The sequence below is a fragment of the Psammomys obesus genome, unplaced genomic scaffold (genome assembly GCF_907164565.1).
Source record: "Psammomys obesus unplaced genomic scaffold, mPsaObe1.curated_primary_1811, whole genome shotgun sequence".
NCBI lineage: Eukaryota > Metazoa > Chordata > Mammalia > Rodentia > Muridae > Psammomys > Psammomys obesus.
In genome coordinates, this window is record NW_026585894.1 from 14,724,734 (window position 1) to 14,746,713 (window position 21,980).

Here is a 21,980-nt window from a genome sequence, read left to right on the forward strand (position 1 = left end):
CTGCCAGTGCTGACATTAAAGGTGTGCACCACCACCAACTGTTAGTATTTATATAAATATGCCACGCTCACAATCAATCTTAAATCTGATGAGGTTTAATGGATAGAGAGAGAGAAGGAGAGAGAGACATGATGGGGGAGGGGAGGGGACATCCAGACAGAGAAAGGGGAGAGGGGAAGGGAGTATAAGAGCAAGAAAGCAAGAGAGTAAGAGAGACAAAGTGGCCAGTTGATTATTTTATGGAGCAACTGAACCAGGCCTGCCAGGTCAGGGAGACACATGATGGCATCATAGGTTACTAGGCAACCCAGAAGCTGTTTGCCTAAATACTAACACCAATACTCCTTCTTTTCTATTTTTTAAAGACAGGTTCATCACTTCCAGGTTGGCCTCCAACTCTGTGTAGCTGAGAATAATCTTGAAAAAATGAAGGTCTGATTCTTCTGTCTCTCCATCTCCAGTGCAGGAATTACAAGCAATGGAGATGGTGTCTAGGATTAGTTTCTTGTATACTAGGCAAACACCCTTCTTTTTCTCCTACTCTGTAATTTTTTTTCTTTCTTTCGTTTTTTGTTATGTTTTTAGAGATAGGGTTTCTCTGTGTAACAGCCCTGGCTGTCCTGGAACTTGCTCTGTAGTCCAGGCTGGGCTGGAACTCAGCCTTCTGTAAACTGGTATTAAAGTTGTGGACCACTGCTCTCAACACTGTATTTTCTGCTCTTGGTGTAAATAAACAACAGGAATCAGAAAGAGATGAGCTATTACTTAAAAATTACAATAGTATCCGTTTTAGTGAAACTGACCTGAAGTCCCAACAGCAATATACTCAGGTGGAAATTTTATGTTTTTCACTATAGCATAACCAAGGCAAATATAAACAGTGATGGTATTCAGAGATTACATTAGATTACAGATGGCAAATTGAAACTAATGGAGCAAGTAGGTTGTATCTGGAGAATCTTTCAAGTGTCTTCATGTTTCTAACAAATATTTAGCAATAATCTATAATTAATTAACATTAAACCTGATTTTAATAACACTTGTGTCCCATGATTCTGTAACTGTCCTAATCAATGATTGCCAAACTACCCCATAAATCAAGATGAAGGCTTTAGGAAAATACATTTCTACTGTTACAAAATGTCTCCTTTAGATTGTCACAGATACCCTACTTTTACCTTTGATGGGTATTTACTTTTCTTTCTTACTCAAATATTGTTATGTAAATGTTCTTCATTACTCCAACTCCTGGTCTGCCTTCCTTCCTTCTACTGACCACCACTAATCCTTACATCTGAACTCTTCTCCAATCTCCCTTTACCTCCCAGCAATTGGCCTTGAGCCCCAGGGTAGAGGGAACTGAGAGCTCAACAGTTAGTTTGGGTTTGTTCCATGGGTTTTCTCAAGTTGACTGGCTACTGAAAAGCCAGCTATCATGTGAAAATGTGAATAGAATATAAATTGCCCCTATTCTACAGGTTAATAACAGTTATTTAGGGATTATGATTGTAACTGTAATAAAGCAATAATCACAAAAATAATTTAAATGGTTTATTAACTCAAACAGCAATTGTAGAGATTTTAGATATTGCTTTTTGGATACAAACATTAACAAATTAACAGTAGCCAAACAAATACTCCACATTTCTAGTTTTAAATATCAGCTCGGATATTTGAAAGAGATTTGCAACAAAGCATGAGATAGTGTCTACTGGCTTCTGAACAAGGCCCTTCTTCAGTATCATTTTTCCATTTATAAATCCTAAATTGGAGGGGGAGCCTTTTGCTTTTTTCATTTCACAAATGGTTGTTGAAAACAGAATGCAATACACACACACAAAAAAAGTGTGTGTGTGTGTGTGTGTGTGTGTTTTAGACCTAAGGAAACAGCTACTACTCTTAAAATGATCACTTCAAAGTGTCAGACATCCAAATTGACGTGGTTCTCTTTGAAATCTCATCAGTAAAACATTTCTCGCACAGTAGGTTCGGCATTAACCCTGCATTTACGATAGGTAGTATTATGGAGGGCTGGTTGCTGCATACCAACGTCAGTACCAAGTTCTTCATCAGGAATTAGAGTCTGTCCCAGATACCAAGCAGGACAACACTGGCAAGAAAACAAAAAGTGAACTGCAGGTAGGTCAAAACAGGCCACGTTTTCTTACAAAAAAATGTCATACAATATTACACGGATTTGTCATTTTAAATGGCTAGTTTATAATAAAACAAGAAGGAATGTCTTATTTCTAGCACCTTATTTCTCGAGTCTTATTTCCAAATACTCTCTACATAGACTGTATTTTCAAAAAGCAATTTAGACAAGGCACATAGCCTACTCGAGAGCAAATATAAACCTGCCATTTGTTGAAAGGTGTTTTATAGCTGCTATAAAGGTTCCACTTCTCTCCAGTCAGCAGATTAGCAAACAGGTTGAAGTGCTATCACATTTGAAATATGCAACATTGCTTAGTCCCTCAGCTGTTTTACTTTTAACATGTGTTTTGAAACAGTCTCTCTTAACTTTCAAAGAAATTGGGCTTCTGTGTTAAGTTACCATTAGAACACAGTGTTGCCAACAGTTCTCTCTTCAAATGCTTTCTGCAAAGGTAAGAGTTTTCAATGGTTATATGAAACAAAAGCTTTAGTGAGAAAAGAAGTGCCTTTTGGAGTCAACAAATATAACTTGCTCTGTTTTCCAGAAACTCCTATTAAAAAAAAAAACAAAAAACAAAAACAAAAAAAACAGTTTATGAAGTGACCCAAACAGCAGCTCAGGTATCCCAAGGAAACCATTCACTAAAACATCTTAACCTGATTTTAAAGAAAAATGAAGACAATCTGTATTATGTAGTACAGAATATGTAGTATTTAAAGAGACAAACCCCTGTCTAACCCTTGGCTAACATGTCTCCAATTTAAAAAACTTTATATTCTAAATTCGATATTAAGAAATTTAACCAGAAAAAAAAAGCTTACGTTTCAGGCTTCAGACAACAGCACATACACACACACACACAAAAAGACTAAAGCAAACACAGTTTACTTCATTTGATCTCTCAAAGATGTCAGTAGATTATTCCACCGCGGGCATGTGGGGTGGCCAATCCTGGGAAAGAAATTTCACCCACAGGAAAGAACAGGGCAGCTTGGTGGCAATTTCAAAATAAGTTTTCAAACTGCAGAAGAGTCTCCAATTCCTTTAACATGGAGAAATCACACATAATAAAAGCACAGGAAATACTATCGAGCATGCTAATTTTAATTGCCCAGAGGTTTTCAAAGCAAACACCGAAACTTAAATGCATAGTCCAAATTCTTGCTCCAAAACCACTGTCTTTGTGCATTGAAAAGGAGGAAAGACAACCCCATCAATTGTTCTCTGCAGATAAAGGCACTGTTTTGCAGATTTCCCCCAGATCAGTGCCAGACTTGCTAATGACCTGCCCACCCACCTGGGGCCCTTTCCAAGGTGGCCCTCAGGAACTGCCCCACATCTTCGTTTGCCAGAAAGCTTGATATTGGACAACCCAAAAAGGGTTGTCGGGTCGATTGGACGCTGGTCTCTAGGAACACACCTAGAACAGTTCCAGCAGCTTGACTAAAGGAGAGAGGAGTCAATAAAGTACGCTTGTAAGGTGTCATTTTCCTTACTAATAATACATGTTCAGATGAATCCGTAGCATTTTTATTTTCCTGTGCAGCAAACAGAAGCTCAAGACCCCAGAGTTTCAGTCCCGCATGAAGACAGTTAAGCTAAAACTGCATTTCGGCCCCCCTTTTCCTTTAACCTAAGACTACCTCACAAAAAGCATTAACAGTGCTGAATTTTCGTTAAGAATATGTAAATGAGTTATGCAAAAAAGAAGCCTGGGGAAGGAGTAGCATACAAACTCTCAAAGGTACAAATGTGTTGACAAGCCTTCGTTTCCCTCCAAACGCGGCTTGACTATTGTCCTGAGAAAATGTGCGCTGTTGTTCTTTTTTAAGGACTCGAAGGTACTGTGGAATCCCAATAGGGACACGGTTAATTCGACAAACACACACACTACGTGAGAACAGTGAGGAGAGAGAGATTGTGTGTGTTTGTGTGTGTAACAGGAGCTTCTTCTGGTGGGTTTTGTGCCCCAAATCTTGTGATAGCCTCCCCCCACAAAGCACATCAATTTCCCACCAGCGTGCCCAGGAAGAACTTCTTCGCTTCCATTTTTGTTTGTTTGTTTTTAAAGTGCGTTCAACTGCCACGACCTACATTGTCCCGTGAGGCGTCAGCGTTGAGTAATAACCAGGGAATTTCAACTCCACCACAGCACAGCAGCCAGTAGTCTGCGTTGCGCTGCTCACCGTGGGGGTTCGTATCCGGCCGCCATGTTCCCTACTCTAAAGCCGCCCCCAAACCAACCCTTCTTCCCACATCCCTGTCCTTTCTTCCCACCAACCCCCGCTTAGGCGAGGCCGCCCTCCCCGCGAGGCTCCTTTCAAACTCACCACCACTACCACCACCCCCTAGCCACAAAATCCTCCTCGACGGCTGCAAGACTACGCGCCTGCGCGCCGCGCCCGGGAGTGTGGGGGTTGGGGGAGTCCTATGGACCCCGCACTCTGGCTTGAAAAGGCCGAAGCCACCGGGAGTAGGGGAGGGGTTGAGGCCCGGACTGGAGCCTCTTCTGTCCTTCCTGCGAGTCCCTACTAAGGCGCCGGCCGAGCTCTCACACGTGCGCGCTAAAAACCCACTTCAAAGTGTGTTCCCAGTGAAGAGGAGGCCCCTTTTGGGTCAGCCTCATACTCAGAGCAGGCCGCCTAACGGGCTGGAACCTGAGTGCCTCCATCCCTGGTACCACAAATGCGTTTGGAGGGCCGAGCAAGAGGGTTTTCGCGGACCACTGTGGAGAGGCAGCAAGCGCCCTCTGGGCACCACCGTCCTTACTCCCACCCCCACCTCCAGTGGAAAAGGAATTGAACACAAAGTTTGTTGGCAGCTCTATGCTGTAGCCTTCGGAGCTCGCCATTGTTTGGGCTCGTATTGACCCCAGGTCGGGATTAGGCAGAGGCTGATTTCTGCTTTACAGCCCCGACAGCCTAATGAGGCCGAGAGGCGATGGGGCGCGAAGCCGCATAGGAGCCAAAGGCGATCCGCTAGCTTATGGCCGCCAAGGGTCCTGTTGGTGGAGGTCAAAGGGTCAGCGGGCAGAAACCGCGAGAGAATTGACGTTAGGAAATGAGGTCCCCCTCCTCTCTAGCCAAACCTCAAGGGGAGATTTAGAAGAAATTCGTGTTGTGGACAAGGTCCAGGAGCTTCCTAAGGACTTATGAAACCTCTGGTGTCACCCTCCCTGCTTTATACCCAGCTAGAGCCCAATTGGAGCCTTGGCTCTCCAGGGCCTGTGACAAGAGAGGTATAGGCACTAGTATAGCAGTACCTTTCATTCAGCTGCTGGGACAGCCTGTCAGAAACTTACAAGTTATCATTTCTTTGGACTTCTGGTTTGATTTGGGTGGATTTTCTTAGGAGGAAAAGATGTGGAAGCCAGCCAAAACACGGAGCAAAAGAGGCAAGGACAAGTCAAGCAGAAATGGGGAATACACTAACTCTCCTGGAAGGCTTTGGGAACACTAGTTCATCCTTCACAATACCTACTAGACAGTCATGCTTAGCCTGGATGCTGATCTTTGAACCTTCCAAACCAGATGAAGGCCAGGGTTCATTTGTCATGCTTGGAAACAGCTATCTCCCTTTCCCCTTACTTAACAGTTGGGACTTTTAAGCTAACCCCCATTTATAGGAGTAGATTACTAAGGACCTAGCTTGGACTTTGAGTTTTAGTATTTGTGACATGGTTGTGTGTGATTATTCTCTTAGGCCACTTACTTTAAATTCAAGAACATAAATACCCACTCCCAATGCCAGATTATCAGCAAGAAAAATCAAAGAATTAAAAAAAAATCAAGAAAAAATTGCATAAAGTACATTTTTGAGAAATTTGCTGTTCTCAAATCAAGAAGGAATCATTAGAAGCACACTTTTTATAGTTATTAGGTTATCATTGTTATTTGTCAGCTTCCTCTCATAGGACACTCAGTGCTGTCTGTCAATATCTATAGTAAAATATTTTCAAGCCAGTAAGAAAACCTAGAACTATTTGTGTCTGTTAATGAGATCTTTCTTGTTATTTAATTAATGTAAGCAAGGGTTTTAACCAGTGTATTCAACCTATCTCTACTTAAAGTTAGGTTAGGAATGGGTCAGCAGGGAGGGAACCCATGGAGAACAGTAAATTGTGGAGGCTCATTGAATATGGAGAAGAAAGGCTAGGCATTTGCATTTCACAATGACACATTTTTTTAACAGTCAGTCTTATGATTAAAACTTTTTCTGAAAAATTGCTGAGAACTTAAAATGATCTCTGGTCTGTATGAGAGAGAAAGTCTGAAATATCGATCTGGCCCAAACCCTCCAGTGTCAAGGTCAAGACTGGAATGGCTGGGAAGGGTGTGGCATGGGTTACCTGCTCTGCACATGAGTGATGATTCCAATTAATGTTCTTGGCTTTCAGACTGGTACTAGCAAAGTGAAGTGCAAAAGACAGCATTTTTCACTAAGAAAATATTGCTTCCAAAGCAAATTACAATTAAAAATTGCCAGTAATTAATCATTGACAAAAAAATAAGTAGATAACAAAATCAATTGTTTCAATGTATCCTGGGAAGCAAAGGTTGTTTTAAATCACCAGAAATCCTCTAAGCATTTCAATTTTACATTGATTTATTTGAACATGGGAAAATATTGGGCACCAAATACAAAAAATGTTATAACATAAATATTTTGTGCCAAGACTTTATTTCTTCAAAAAGAACAATCAACAAACGTCTAGAATTGAAAATGATTATATAATACCAAATTGACTGCCACCAAAAGCTGAGAGCATTTGCCCCTTAAAGAGAAAGGGGTACTTGAGTCTATTATTCATTACATTTCTACATACTTTACAATTCCTTATCTCCACTTTTCTGTTATTCATGTAGATATTGTGCTCTCAATAACCATCAGCACCCTAAAAATGTTCTTCAAACTCTACCCACTTCAACCCCCCAAAATAGTAATCAGTTTCTTTTCCATAGACCCATTGTAAAAAGAACTGTTTGTTCAAATGAGTTGCTTCACTGAAGATTAAATGGATTGTTAACATTTTATCACAGAACAAACAACCATTTTTCATTGTTACTGATTTTAATGAAAACAATGCTCTTATCATCTTTGCCTACAAGTAATGAACTTTTAAAAATAACATTTTGCAAATATTTTTCTTTCCACAATACCATTTAGGAAATTCTGCAGTTATTACACCGCTATACAAATGTTATGAATAATTGTGATAATCATGAATTTAACTATATACAGCAAACAAATCAGCCTTTACCATCCAAAATTCAAAGACTATGTTTTTTTTTGTTGTTGTTGTTGTTTTTTTTTTAAGAAGCACTTTAACCATGAGAAGCACTGTTATACTGGCCTCTGTCATTGTCATTATTTCAGAGATGTGCTATCTTTTGAAAATATAGCGCTAAATAGAATTGATAGGCAGATTAGGTAAGTCATAGATACAAACATATAGGTATATGAGTGATCTCTTGATAGACATGCATCCTGCCATAATTTTCGTTTTTATGTAAGGTGATAAAGAACTAAGGGACATAAAACTAATTAGGTTACCTTATGTTTATATATGTAGGGCAGGGATGATTAAATCCAGCTTCTCAGTCTTTGAAGTACAAGATTGAGATGTCATGACCACTAAATGAATTGATCACTATTATTTGATTTGCATGCCGAAAATCCAGGACAAACACATTTAAACCTGCAGTTAAACAACCATCTGAGCTAGAGATTAAGAAAGGAGGGTTCTTCCCAGATGGACACTGACATTGTAAGGAATCTACACTGCAATAGAAAAATAATTTAACAATTAAAAAAAGGGATCTGAGTGAGTTATAAATACCAACAAACAAAATTCAATTTACTAACATCTCCTATTTGTAGGAGGCTGTTACAAAACAAAAGTCAGTGTGGTTCAAAAATTGTAAATTGTGTTTCTTCTCTCAAAACAATAATTGTTTAATGCTAAAGCAGTTATAATCAAAAGCTGTACAGACTTTGTTAGAAAACATTTATCCATAAATATTGTTCAGTTCCCGGCACTTGCAGCAATAATTAAATTACAAACGATAAATATGGCATCAACGGATATGTATTTACAAAAAAAAAGTTATTACAAAAGGCAACTGTATACTAAACGTCACAATCTGTGTAGAGTAACATCATATCCTCAGCCTGAAAAAATACTGAACAACAAGTTTCGACCCCATTAGACGAAGATACATTCACAAGTGTAATGCTTTGAAGAAAAGTTCAAGACATAACAGGACTTTGGCATGGTTTAAGACTGTGAGAGTTTAAACAATCACCACTAAGGCGAAGAAGAATTTCCATCAGTTTAACATCACCACCACCAAGCCTTCGATAACTTCCTCAAGAAACAGGACAAGTGTTAAAATGATTTGAAGGAGTTTCAGAACGGGGTGTACAGAGAGCAAGAGGAAGGGGCAGGAAAAGCAGTGAAAAGATTTTGTAAAAAAAAAAAAAAAAAAAAAAAATTCCTTCAAATGCCAAAACATATTTTCTAATCCTGAGAAAAGGGCATGGCTACTTTTGGATCTTGCCCAAAACCTTCCTGAACAATTGCAATTACCAAGATGTAGCCCTATATATGGCCTCTTGCTTTAAAACTCCATTTCCATCTGATTTGTCTCGGTTTTCTTTTTTTAATGCGTTTTGGTTGTCCTCAGACGTACCATTCGTTAAAATTGGGAGGAAGTCCAGGGTTGTGGCTGGTGCTAGTTTGAACTGCAGAAGGGGTTTTAGTGGTATCTTTACTGTTTGCAGAAGCTATAGCGGGTGGAGTGGAAGATTCATAGCCTGAACTGGCAGCAGGGGATGAATCTGACCCTTGAGATTCATGAACCTAAAATTAACATGTATATATTATAATGAATATAATTCCAACTGGCAATGTGAAAGCAATATAAATAAATAAAAAACCCCAACAACAACAAAACAAGAGCAGATTTGAACACTGTAAGAGCAAGACCGCCCACTGACCCACTTAAAAGAAAAACGTGATTTAAAATTTTTTCCATATTACTGATGTCTAGATACCCCTAGTATTTCCATCAAAAAACCAAGCTGGAAAAGAAATAAGGAATTTCATTTTAGTCGTGCTACTTTAAAAAATGCTTTCTCCGTGGATGGAGTGGGCAAGTAGTTATTTTGCGGGCCTTATGAAATAGTCACTCCTGATTTCACAGCCAGATTTCGTCCTGGGAAACCAGGTATAGAGATGAGTGGCACAGGGGTGGATTGGAGACTGGGGGCTGTGAATTCCCACATATGTCTTGGAATCAGACTGTGCTCCTCAGCCCTATTGTTTCATGAGAAGTCGAGGAGCAAACGAACGACTCTACCTCGGGTTCGGCGGGTCCACTCCGGATTCCCACCGTGGGCTAAGACAGGAGGAGGTGGCCGCTGAAGCTTGAAGCCCTGGCGAGCTCGGTTAGAGCTTTCCGGTAAACAACTGATTGTTCCCTCCACTCTCTTTCCCCCTCCCAACCGTGCTCACTCTCCTTCTGCTCCCCCCACCACCCCCCACCCTCAAAATGGGTTCAAGGTGTCAGTGCTGGAGCAAATCGGATTTAACGTGGATGATAGAGGGTTGGCAGCGTGGGCGCTTCCGTTCTGCAGCCCTGTATCAGACCAAATGTTTACAAACCGCCGACCGCTAATAAAGAGGTAATTACCTTCATGTGTTTGCGCAGGGAGCTCGGGTGTGTGTAAGACTTGTCGCACACTTTGCATATGTAGGGCTTATCCGAGGTATGAACATGCATGTGCTTCTTGCGGTCACTGCTGTTGGCAAACCGTCTATCGCAGCCTTCGAATTCACATTTAAAAGGTTTCTCACCTGCAAAAGGGGAAAAATGCAAAAGGAGGGGGAGAACATAGTTAAACCCAGAAACTTCTCCAAGTGCTACCGCGGAAGATTAGCGTCAGTGTTTCTGTAGAGGGAAGCGCGGACTGTGGAAGGATGAGGCATCTGTTTTCCCAGGAGAAAAACCTAGAGTGTTGGTTGAGCTCGCTGGATTGGGAACGGTGATCTGAGGCAGGGGTAGAGTAGGGCCGGCCCAGAACCTCATCATCCCTTTGTTTTCTCAGGACAAGAAAGCTCACGGACCCTCCGAAGTTTGCCCTAAGTTGGGGTCCCACGCCAAAAGAACCAGGGTTCCGAATGTGCGAACACATTGTGCTACCACCTAGGCGGTGTAACTAAGCCTGGCAGGACAATGGGCCGGCATGGGACAGTCCTATCCGTCCCCTTCTTTGTGTCTTTTAATTTGCCTCTTTCAAATGTAGCAATTTTGCAAAGCCTCGTAGTCTTACTAATTTTCGGAAAGAAAACACTATAAATCCAGGGGCTACACAGAATTTTACAAGAGGTTGTTCTGAGCAAACCAAGGAAACTATAGTGCCTTTTCTACTTTAGCTTTCCTCCAGAGGACTGAACTGAACCTGAAGCTCCAAATAAAAATACTTTGACAAAAGTATCAGTCATTTAATTAGGAGATATGCCAATCAAGTGTAAAAAAGAACGGAAGTAACCAAAGTTAGTTTTCATTAGCATTTCTATGGTTGCCTTCCTCGAATGTGTTCAGAGAGCTAAGTCGCTTGTAAGCAATATACTCTATCTCAACACTTTCGGAGTCTCCTCCTAGTAACCCAGAAAACAAAAAGAGGTGGCGTCAGTTGGTTCCTGGGCGCGAGAAGGTCCCAGTTAAGTTCCTGAGACCACAGCAGTAGGCAAGGGAAGTTAGAACTCGGCAAAAGCGCCTCAGGTTCCCGGAGGGTGAGGGGTGGAGAGGCTGTGACAGTACTTCTTTACTGAATAGCCTCGGCGGGGTGCCGCCCCTCTGCTTGGCCTCCACCCCCCACTCTGTTCAAGTACACTTAGTGGCAGGGTTCCCCCAGGAAGGCCAGTGCCCACCTGTCTGCTTCCCTTACCTGTGTGGGTCCTTTTGTGGATCTTGAGGTTCTCAGAGCGGGCAAAAATCTTCCCACAACCTGGGAAGGGACATGGGAAGGGCTTCTCGCCTGTGTGCACTCGGATATGGTTGACCAGTTTGTACTTCGCCTTGAAAGATTTGCCTTCGCGGGGACATTCCTCCCAATAGCAGACGTGATTATTCTGCTCAGGGCCCCCGACATGCTCCATAGTGACATGAGTAACCAACTCGTGCATGGTACTGAAGGTCCGGTCACAGCTCTTCTTGGGCCGGCTCAGCTGAGCCTCCTCGATCCACTTACAGGACAGCTCCTGCTTGATGGGCTGCCGCATGTAACGGAAGAATGCGCCAGGCCCGTGGTGTGCCGCCACGTTCACGCCCATGTTCATGTTCATGGGGCTATAGTTAGGGAACTGCGCACTGGCCGCGTAGGGGTCTGTGCGCGGGCTAGCTACAGGGCGGTATGGGTCTGCACGGCCAAATAGCTCCCCGCGGAGCCCGAGATGGACCTGGTTGTTGTCCATGTGCCCTGTGGGCGACGGGTGCCCAGCGCCCTGCTCATGAAGCCCAGGAAAGAGCAAGTACCCAGGAGGCTCAGGAATACCAGCTGGAGCGTGAAGACCACTGGCCGAGCCAGCGAAAAGCCCATGCTGCCCGCCCCCGGAGGCTGCCTCGCTGAGCCCAGAACCACGCTGACGGAACAGAAAGTCGCGAGTAGAGTTGAAGGCGGCAGAGGCAGCACCGCCGTAGGTGGGCACCTGGCTGGCGTGATGGTGGTGATGGTGGTGGTGGCCCAGGGCGTTGGCATAACCTGAACCTTGCGGTGTGAAAGCTGAGCTCTGGCCCGAAGACAGATCATGAGCGGTGGCTGGGCTCAACTTGAAGGCGGCGGCCGCAGCAGCAGCCGCAGCATGGGTTGAGTCCCCGAAGGGATTCAATCCCATGCCTGCAGGCTCGCGGTTGGGCATCTCATGGTGGCGCGGAGCACCGAAGCTGCCCACTCCCAGCCCAGGGAACTGCGGGCCTCCGTCCAGGAGCATCGTCATAGGTGGGGCGTCCTGGACACAGAAGATCAGGCTGAAGTGAGCAAAGGTACAGGTACAGGCGAAGGAGATCTCTGAAGAGCCGTAGTTGTAGAGGGATGGCGGCGGCTGAACACAGCTCGGAGAACCCCTAGGCGCTACCGGGAGCAGCAACTTTCCTTGGTTGTAAGAGTCTCCTGCAGAGGGACAGGAAGGAGGAGGGAAGAAAAAGGATTGAGGGTGGGGGGTGAAGGGAGAGGAGAAGGGTGGAGAAAAGACTCTAGGACTAAATTTGCTTAACAAACTAACAGGAGCGCACAAAGAAAAATAAGCAAAATAATAAGTGGAGGGCGGGGTTTGTCAATCCTGTCCCGGACACCCCTCCTCTATTCTAGAGCGCGGAGCCACCGGGCCAGAAGGCTCCTTGGGTACCGGCTTTCCGGCGCGACTGCACCAAGTAGTGCAGGAGGATCGTGGCTAGCAGGCAGGCAGCCAGCCTGTATTATGCAGGCTCGAACCTCGCTGTTCGCCTTGCGAGTCCAAGTCTCTTCACTTCCAGAGTAATGTCCTTGGACTGATAAAGTCAATCACTCACTCGCACATAAACCAAGCGGGAGGCTGGGCAGCGCACACCAATGGGGAGCCAGCAGGCCTGAGATCACCTGACCCCCGGCCCTGCCGCCCATTGGCCACCGCCACACTGATTGGCAGTGTGAACAGAAGAACATGGCAGCTGCTGCCGGGCGACCACAGCTGATTGGGTAGCTGCGGAGCGCCCTGGCAGGTGAGGCGGCGGCTGCTCAGCTTCCCTAAGTGGGTTGCGCTGTGCTTCCCAGGCTGTGAAGAACTGCGGCCAGGCTTTGGCAAGCTAGGGGACAGAGTTGGGCCTCTCCTTGACTTTCCCTGTTCCAAGCCTGCCCCAAGCACCGCTCCCGCGATCTGCACCCGCTTGGGCTAAAGAAACTCTTTGACCCGAGAAGATACTTCTCTCTACCGTTCCTTTTTTGTCCAGCAGACACTCTGGTGACCACTTAGGACCCTGCCACCGCACCGCTTTAAGAACGCGTTCCCTCCGTACGTGCCGAGAACAAATTCCTGCACGAGTGGAGCAGATCCGTATTCCTGACCAGCCGCGGCTTCCACCCTACACCCGGACCCAGGCAGGGTTAGCTCCTCGCTTCCTGTGCCCCAAACTCAAGGTAGACGTCCACCGCCTTAACTAGAAGAAACAATTGCTCATAGAACTGACGTCCGGAACTTCGGAGTCAGGCTGTGACCTGCGGTCTGTGATTAGCGGCTGTACTCACTGCTACTCAGCAGCATTCTCCCCGCCCGGTGATACGACATACACAATACAACAACCATATAGAGCATAAGCTAAGCAAACGGCAGGAAACACAATTGAGACAGAAAACAAGCACACCTCATGAAACACGCGGAGCATGATAAATAAAGAACACAGAACAGCAAACATAATAGACACAAACCAGAAACATGCATAAATCCTAAATATTCAAGAAAACAGCCTATGCACACAAAACACAGTAAACACACTAGACAGTCACTGGTTTCCCTGTGCCTGAATCAACAAGCTTTGACTCCTCAACGTTTTGAACCACAAAAGTGGAAAGGACAACTAGTATCTGGAATTATCCTTCCCTTTTAACATCCTGTGCTTTGCTCTCTTCTATGCCTACCCAGAGAAGCATCTTTACAGGGGATTGTGTTTGAGTGGCCTCCTTACCCCACTACTGTTCTCCTGGTGTGAATTTAGATTGTTTTCTGAACAAAATGATAAGAAACAGGGTTATAAATCCACTCATGGTTTGTCCAGCAAAGGATAGAGGAAAGTGAGTGGGAAGAAAAGGTTGTGAGATGTCTGTGGCCAAATCTTGAGCAGGACAGAGCCCCGAAGTCTATTCCTTTGGGGGGGGGGGGGGGGGCGGGTTCACAGCCTGGCAGCCATCTCTCTGTAGGAAACAACATCTGCTCAAGTTCAGAGGCACCAGGAGAAACCCTCTCAAGCAGCGCTTTCTAACTGCAGCTTTTCTGCCCTCCTATGTGATTAATTTGGCCAACACTTCACCTCTATGCTAGTTTGCTGAGAGAAAGTGCTACTGGCCCCACATCTTATAATAGTCACCCCTTCACATCCAATTCACCCCAGTCTCCCTTCACATTCAGAGCCTTCTCCCCAAGAAGGAAGGTGAGCTCACTGCTGACTTAAATTATTCCATCTCCTGAAAATAAGCTCTCCAAAAAATGGCTTCATTATCCCTCTACAGAGTTTCTTTAAGAGGGTCTGGGGAGTTTTGGAGAATGACAAATATGCTTAAACCATGCAAATTAATTCCGTGGAGCCAGGTTTGCAAAAAGGGAGAACTGCTTTTCTTCCTTCCCTCTTTTATTTTTTCTCAATTTCCTCTTGAGTATCCCTCTACTTCTCATCAACCTTATCAACCCAGGGTGTGTAGCTGCCTAGGAGAAAAAGTTTGGATGCCCTCGCTGAGCGGGTCCTAGAAATAGCCATTCTAGAAGCTTGGATATTGACAGGCGGCTGTTGCTCCACTGAAGCTGCAAGAGTTTCCCAGCAATCCCTGCAGATGCCTGGATAAGCGAAGGTCTTGCAAGATTGGAAATCTGGGCAAGACACCCGGCAAAGGATTGTAGAAGTGGGTTGGCAGTTGGGGACTAGCATGCCTTATTTTGGGGAAGAGTCTCGAACGCAGGGCCAGGGGATAAGTTGTCGCAGCTGACCTACCGAGTACCCAGTGTCCGTTTTGATGCGGCCACATTCCGATAATTAATTGCCTCTAGCACGCGCTCTGCAGTCCCTGGAACAAAAAGGCATAATTCAATTAGATTATCAACCGAGAAATGGGAAGGTGGGAAAGGGGGAGGGGAGTGCTACTTAAGGAGCAGATTCAGCTCCAGATTCAGCAGGCCAAAACCTGGGCAGAGGAGCTCTTCTCCCGGTAGCCAGGCCCCTTTGGAGAGCAGTTGTTCAGTGAGGCTCAGGGTTTCCAGGTAATCTCCTCCCGCCGACAAAGGATGAGACTGAGAACTCTGTGAGCAACAGGGCACGGGCCGGCCATTCGAATTCTGTTGTGGTTACGATGGATGGGAGTTTCCATATTTTGAGAGGGGACGCCCTGACTCTTAATAGCGATGGAAAGTATTATCTCTTCAGCTGTAGCAAGTCGCTGCATGAAAGAATAAAGCTCCCTACGCCTCACAAAATAAACCAGTATTTTAGGGTACGAGAAAAGTTAACTTTTTTCTCATAAGTTGCGGCTTCTCTCCCAAGCCGCCTTTTTGAAGGAGACATTTGGAACGACTTGCAGTGGGTGGGGGTGGATAGAGAACTTTCAGGAGCTGAATCTGAGAGCCAGCCAAGTGGCGACTTGAAAGAGCAAAATTGTCCCTGCACTGAAGCTAGGGCAAGAGTTGGAGAGCGTTCATGCCCCCCTCCCCTTTCCCCCAGGTGCAGAAAAGAATCATAGCATCAGGCAGGACCACTTGAACCCAGGTCGTGGTTCTTATTTTCCACTATAACCGAGGTTTCCCTCAGCAGCTTTGGCTTATGGGGTTTACATGTGTATTAGGTAGCCTAAATTAACCAATAAATCTCTTTTATGTGTCCCCCAGTTGTATGTGGTCTGGTCTAAATATCCACATGTCTGCATGGATAGGAAATATAATAGGATCCTTTCCCTCACACTGAGTTCAAACAGTAAAGGGGGAAAAGATTTTTTTTTATACCCAAATCTAAAGCAATAAATAAAATCAGAGAGGCTTATCATTGCCAAAGGAGCAAAGCTTTTGAGTCTGATTCTTTGTAGAACATATCTTGGAGGGGGGGAGAAGGAGAAGGAGGAGGAGGAAGGGGAGGAGGAAAATAAGGTGGCTGTGAGGGGCAACAGAGTAGAACTGGTTTCTCCATAGAACCCAGAGCCTCAGTCCGCAACACTTTGCCCTTTGTTCTAGTCGCCTCAAAACACAAAACATATGCCACACATTCTCTTATCATGCAGTATTTTTAAAAATTCTGTATCGGACACGAAATGATCCTAAGTCGGAGACCTAGCAATTTTCTTTAAGTCCAAGAGAAACACTGCGGTCTTTACTTCTGTTTTATATTTAGAAAAGACTTGCAATCTAACACTCACAACATTTTAAAGACCCTTTAAACCCAGCAAGCGGATTTCCGTTCTGCCAATGCTTCCTGATTTATTTCAATAAATGAATCTTTGAATCCAGGAAGGGAATTATTTCAAGACGCTGAATTTGGTGCCCTTGCCTCTCACCAATGGAGTACAAAGTATTTCTCATTGAAACATGTCCTTGAAACTCACTATTATTTGCAGTTTTTTTTTTCCTGGTAAACGACAATTTCTTTACATAAATCTCCACCCTCTCTCCAGAGTCCCAGATCTTTCAAAAAGAAGAAGAAAGAAAAAAAAAAAAAAAAAAAAAAAAGCAAACGGCAAATAGTAATAAAAAATGAAGGGGGAAGAAAACAGGGGGAAAGAATGCGTTTTTAACCCGTCTTTATTTTTATGCTAAGATAAAGCTCTTAATTGGCTTCAGTGGCTGAGCTGAATGACTCTGGGAACTGCGCACACACTTAACAAGAGCTCACCGAGACCTAGATTTTACTGACTCCATCAGTTTTCACTATGGTCTGGTCATTTGGCAAATATTTCATAAGCCCTAAATACCCTTAAAAATTAATAGAGTATCATCAGATAGATACTGTTAATGAACCTTTTTTTCCTTAAATAAATTTGTTTTGTCTTTGTCCTATGTAATTTCAAGGCATATTGTTGTCTGATGTAATGAAATGCAAACTGGACAAAAATGAGACATTTTCATTGTACTTGTCAATCAGGGCTGTGCAGATATATACACTTGAACTTTGGAGACCAAACTTGGACACAGAAGGCAGGGAGTTAAACTAAGGGACCATCAAAATTTAGTTTGAGATTAAGAAAGCAGCTCCTGAAGTACAGGAAATTGAGTGAAACTTTAAGTAGTAGGCAGCACTCATCATCAAATCCCTGGTGAAAGGTTGGAGATAAATGGTGATCCTGTCTCTTCAGGTGCTGTCACCAAAGAGTTCCTTTATGCTTCCAAGGGTTTCCTGTTGTTTGTCTCCAACAAACAAACCAAAGTGGCTTGGATGCCAAAAAGGACAAGTCACATTGAAAAAGGATTTCTTTTTTTTTTTTTTTTTTTTTTTTTGCCAGACTACCTTGTTAGGAGAGGAGTGGCCCATCTAGGAGATATGCATACAGAGACTAGCAGAAGAGAAACACAATGGTACAGTTTTACATTAACTATTTTCATCAGACAATAGTACTTTTGACTTGCATTTACAAGTTCTTCTCCAGAGACTCAGTGAGATGGGATAAGAAGAAAGGATTTCTGATCAAGTTTGCCCACCATTACAGAACATTCAGTAATGTGCATTTACTCTGCCAAGGTTGTCGCTAGGCTACTAAATGCTCAGTTTAATTCTAAAATGTAGACTATCTCAGTTCTCAGACCAGTGAAGAAGCCTTAGTTATTGAACAGCCATTTTCCCCAATTCAGGCCTATTCCAACACTCCAACTTTCTCCTTGTTATGGGGCAGAGGTTGCTGTTTTCTTGGTTACTTTTTTCTTCTATACAGTTAAAAGCACAGATTCTTGACCTCTTAAAATTCTCTCTCAGAACAAAAAAATTCTCTCTCAGATCTCAGAGGGACTTCACACAGGTCAGGAGTGACATTTTGTAAAATCAAATTGCACTTGTTTGAAGGTCATTTATCTAGTCCTTTCCTAGTGAAAAGATAGGAGGTAGGGACTTTGATATTAAAACAAAGCACAGGGTCTGCCTTTCCTCTTTCCTACCTCTACACCAGAGTCAAGGAGTGTTAGACAAATGTGTGGTTTGTACTTGAATGGCAAACTATCACATGCAGTGCCTACCCTGTAATGTCCCAATGGTCTAGGAGCCAAAAATGGTTCTCAAATCACCTTTAAAGGGTTGGAAGTACAAAAGGGAAGAGAAGTAAGAAGAGATTAGGCTACAGAGACTGCAGGTGGCCTGAAAAGCTTAAAACATTTTCTATTGGGCCTTTTACAGGAAAAGTCTGCTGACCCCTGGGCTGGGTCATGACTACAGTCTCAGAGAAAAATAGATATTTGGGTAAATTTTTTACACACACCTAGTTTTCAAGATGCATTTGGTGTTATATATATATATATATATATATATATATATATATTTTTTTTTTTTTTGGCTAAACACCTCAATTATTTGTGAGGATCATTCTGGCTTTGGAGAACAAGGAAGAGGTGAGTGAGAGAAATGAGGAAAAAGAGTTGTGAATATCTCAATAAGTGACTAGGTGACCTCTGACCTGGAGGGTGGTTTTATTGTCTCTCTTCTTTGGCTAGAGATACATAGTTTATTGATCCTTTCTGCGTGACTGAACCCTGAGGGGCAACCACAGCCACCAACCAAACAAGGCATGTGAGTCCAGGCTAAGGCTGCTTAGCAGCTTGCCTTCAGGAAGCCAGAGGGAAGTGACCTCAGTTCCCTAGGCCCAAGGGGCCTTTTGGAACACAGAGGTCAGTGCCTTGCTTCTGCTCCACTCAGCACACACAAGCACACAAACACACACACACACACACACACACACACACACACACACACACATCCCTCTCTCCTGGAACCACTCCCTACCTTTCTTCCTTTAGCTAGTAGATTTGTAGGTCTTCTTCCCACATACCTTCTGTCTACATGCTATAAAGATGGAATGAGCTAGAGTATAGCTTACTGGTAGACAGAGTGCTAATAATACTGCAGATCCTGGCTTCTACCACCCGCCTCTAAAAATAATAAAGTAAAATAACCAAATAGTTTACTGTAATGATGCCAAGAAGACATTTCCAAAAATCTGACTTGTGAGTATATATATGCTTAAACACACACACACACACACACACACACACACACACACACACATGCTCAGTTATAATAAGTTCCAAATGAAAGATTTTGTTTTCTTTTCTCCTCATATACATTGTGAGAAATATATATGTCCTAAAATTGTCATTCTTTACGTGTTCATCCTGCATCTTACTTGGAAATCCTGCTTTCAGGATTTTGGTGTGGATGGGATAAATTATTACATCAAGGAACTTACTTAAATGTGGCCTATCCACGTGCCACGTGGGAGAGTGGGTGGAGAAAACTTCCTGCACCTAAGTTCATTCCAAAGGTGGTAATTGTGGAAAAGTCAACTTGAAGACAGAGTAGCTTGAAGGTCTAAAAAGAGATAGTACAAGCTTCTTAATATGGCTCAGCATGCCCTTTTTCTTCTAAAACCACAGGAGCCATCAGGAGAGAGTGATGCTTACAGATGGGCAGGAGGTCTGATTATTGTCTCTTGCCCAAGCCTTATCCCTACGCACCAGATACACTGCAGACAAAGAGGACCCCTGAGATTTAGCGCAGAGCATAGCCTTGACCCTTTGCCCACATTACCACATATATCTGAACCTCTTTTCCTATTTATTTTGGCTTGTGAGCCCAAACATTCTTTCTCTTCATCTTTCAAGATTCAAGGTCAATGTTCACTTGGCCCTTTGCATTCTCTGTGTCATGTTTTCTTCTTCATATCTCAAATTCATAAAGAAGGCTTCAAGAACAGAAGGGTCTGATTTCAATGAGAAAGCCCTGCATACCTCGAAGACACTTAATCAAGTGAAATTCCTGAGTCCACCCTCTCTGTCCAGCCCTGACTTCCCTACCCCTATGCACACACTTCAGTGCATACTACTGGATCAGTTCTTTTGAGGACCAGTGCAGCCTTAAAATATTCTGGAAAATCTTCTCATCTTATCATTTAAAGACCGTTTCTCCACTTTAGAAAAGATGACCACTTTTCTTCTCTCCCAGCTTCCTGAAGTGCTTTTAATGTCTAAGGTTTTTGGAGTCAAGAAATTCTCTGCTGCCTACTGAAACAAACTTATTTTTTGGTGGTTTATATATAGTTTATAACTAGTGTGACATACCTAAACAGGAGTTTGTAATTTGCTCCCTAGGAGGGGAGTATTAGTGGCCTTAATGGACCCACTTAAACACTCAAGCTCCCACAAGATCTGTTAGCTATATGGGCCTCAATTAGGGAGTAATATTGAGTATCTAACTCCTCCTCCCCTATCATTGAGTTGAGAGGGAAGGGGTACTGTTTCTGATCTAAAAACAATAGGTGGGATTCAGGCTGAAAGTCCTGACTTCAGGTTACAGTAACCTTAGAATCTCTGAAATAAAAAGATACCTAGACCCACCCCAGACCATCTTACTCATTGTCTGGGCTGGGGGAGGTCCAGGACACTATTTTTCAAGCACTTTTGCTAATTGGAATGTGAGATTGTCCTACCTTAGGCAGCTATCTGGAGCCTCTTTGCTCCTGCAGATGTTCCAGGACTATGTTCTTGGTGGTATTATTGCCCAGGTTTTAATTGCCTGCAAACCCGAAGTTCCCCATTCTAGACATCCTTTGGTTCACCAGATGTTCACACGTAGGGCAATCTTCAACTTCTGTCTCACTCTTCCTACTGTTCAGAAATAGTCCTTTGCCATCATCAAAAGGGGATGAAATTAAGGAATGCTGATAGAAATAATCTGTTCCTAGGTCTGAGCACAGTTATTTTGAAAGGACTGTTTGAGCTACGTAAATATGATTTTTACTGGAAAATAGTGAGGGAAGGAGCTAGATGAAGAATTAGGCTGTTTTCTTCTTCATCCCAGTAGCTCCAGTCCTAGCCTTAGAAGAAAAGAGAAGGGGATAGGGGATTACTTACAGTCACTCTCTAGTGACATTCCCTTTGCTGCCTCTCTTTCTGCCCTAGCCAAATACACACAAGGTATGTCTTGGGAAAGGCAACTTTATGCCACTCAGTTTCTAGACAATTTAAATCAACAAAGTTGTCTAAGTTTATTGTGGCTTGATTCCAGTTCCCAAGACATCTCTGAGATAGCAGGAGTCAAAGGATAATGGGGAAATTTTGGTTTCAGAGAATGACTTTATTGATATAAGCAATACTTGACTTCACTCATCAATTATTTATAACTTTTATACTACATTTAAGACATTCTGGGGTACCATGAGAAAGTTATGTTAAATGATGATCCCAGTTACTAGCCATGCACATAATTCAACAAAACAATTTAGCCCCCTGAAAATGAAAGCTAAGGTTTGAAGTTTTAGAATAATTTTTGTGTGTGTGCGTATATATGTGTGTTAATTACTATGTTGATCACTTACAAGTTTGAGAGTAAATGCTAGAACAAAAATGCTTCTTTTTCTTCTATGTCCTTTTCAATCCAGATGTGTTTTGATGCTTGTTGGGACAAACATTCAGATGGGAAGTCCCTGCATTTTGGGAATCAAAATGAATCAGCTTGAGTTCATGCCTTTTTTAAACTTGTGAAGAAACTTTTTCATATTTTACTTTTGTCTATTTCTGCATATAGTTTTTAAGATCAAGGATTTAATTCAGTATTCCTTACAGTCTGGGCATTTAAAAAAAATTTAAATATCACCTGGCAGCAATTTGAGGCTTATTCTTTTAAATTCTTCAGTTCCAGAACTACACACATACACACAAGGGTAGCAATGAAAGAGGCTTTGTAGCTCCATCGACCCATATCTAAGCTATACTGTCATTCTGCAGCTGTGTTGAATTCAAATGATTATTTTGAATGTAATGCACAAATGAGTTGGGAAGCAAACTGTTCTGGGAGATTGCTTGGCTCTACTTTGTTCATCACACATATCATTTAATTTC

At 43.1% G+C, this 21,980-nt stretch overlaps 1 protein-coding gene across 2 annotated transcripts; it reads right to left on the reverse strand.

Annotated features, from left to right (window-relative positions):
• Nucleotides 1–1,928: 1,928 nt before the first annotated feature.
• On the reverse strand, nucleotides 1,929–12,344 carry Zic3 (Zic family member 3). Of its 2 annotated transcripts, none has more exons than XM_055599606.1 (3): nucleotides 11,111–12,211; nucleotides 9,853–10,016; nucleotides 1,929–2,110 (listed from the first exon to the last, which is right to left on the reverse strand). In XM_055599606.1, the coding sequence occupies exons 1-3, from the start codon at nucleotides 12,156–12,158 to the stop codon at nucleotides 1,961–1,963; spliced, it is 1,362 nt and encodes a 453-aa protein (XP_055455581.1). In that variant the 5' UTR covers nucleotides 12,159–12,211; the 3' UTR covers nucleotides 1,929–1,960. The 2 variants fall into 2 exon arrangements, with proteins under 2 accessions (XP_055455581.1, XP_055455583.1); XM_055599608.1 differs by lacking the exon at nucleotides 1,929–2,110 and adding an exon at nucleotides 8,696–9,020 and having other exon boundaries at nucleotides 11,111–12,344.
• Between the last annotated feature and the right edge of the window lie 9,636 nt (nucleotides 12,345–21,980).

Bases quoted from the DNA above. Each gene is read 5' to 3' on its own strand.
- Zic3 (XM_055599608.1), bottom strand. From the start codon at position 12,158: ATGACGATGCTCCTGGACGGAGGCCCGCAGTTCCCTGGGCTGGGAGTG. The intron at 10,017-11,110 runs GTAAGGGAAGCA...CCCCTTTTGCAG, and splicing joins CCACAAAAGGACCCACACAG to GTGAGAAACCTTTTAAATGT. The intron at 9,021-9,852 runs GTAATTACCTCT...TGTTAATTTTAG, and splicing joins CCCTGCGCAAACACATGAAG to GTTCATGAATCTCAAGGGTC.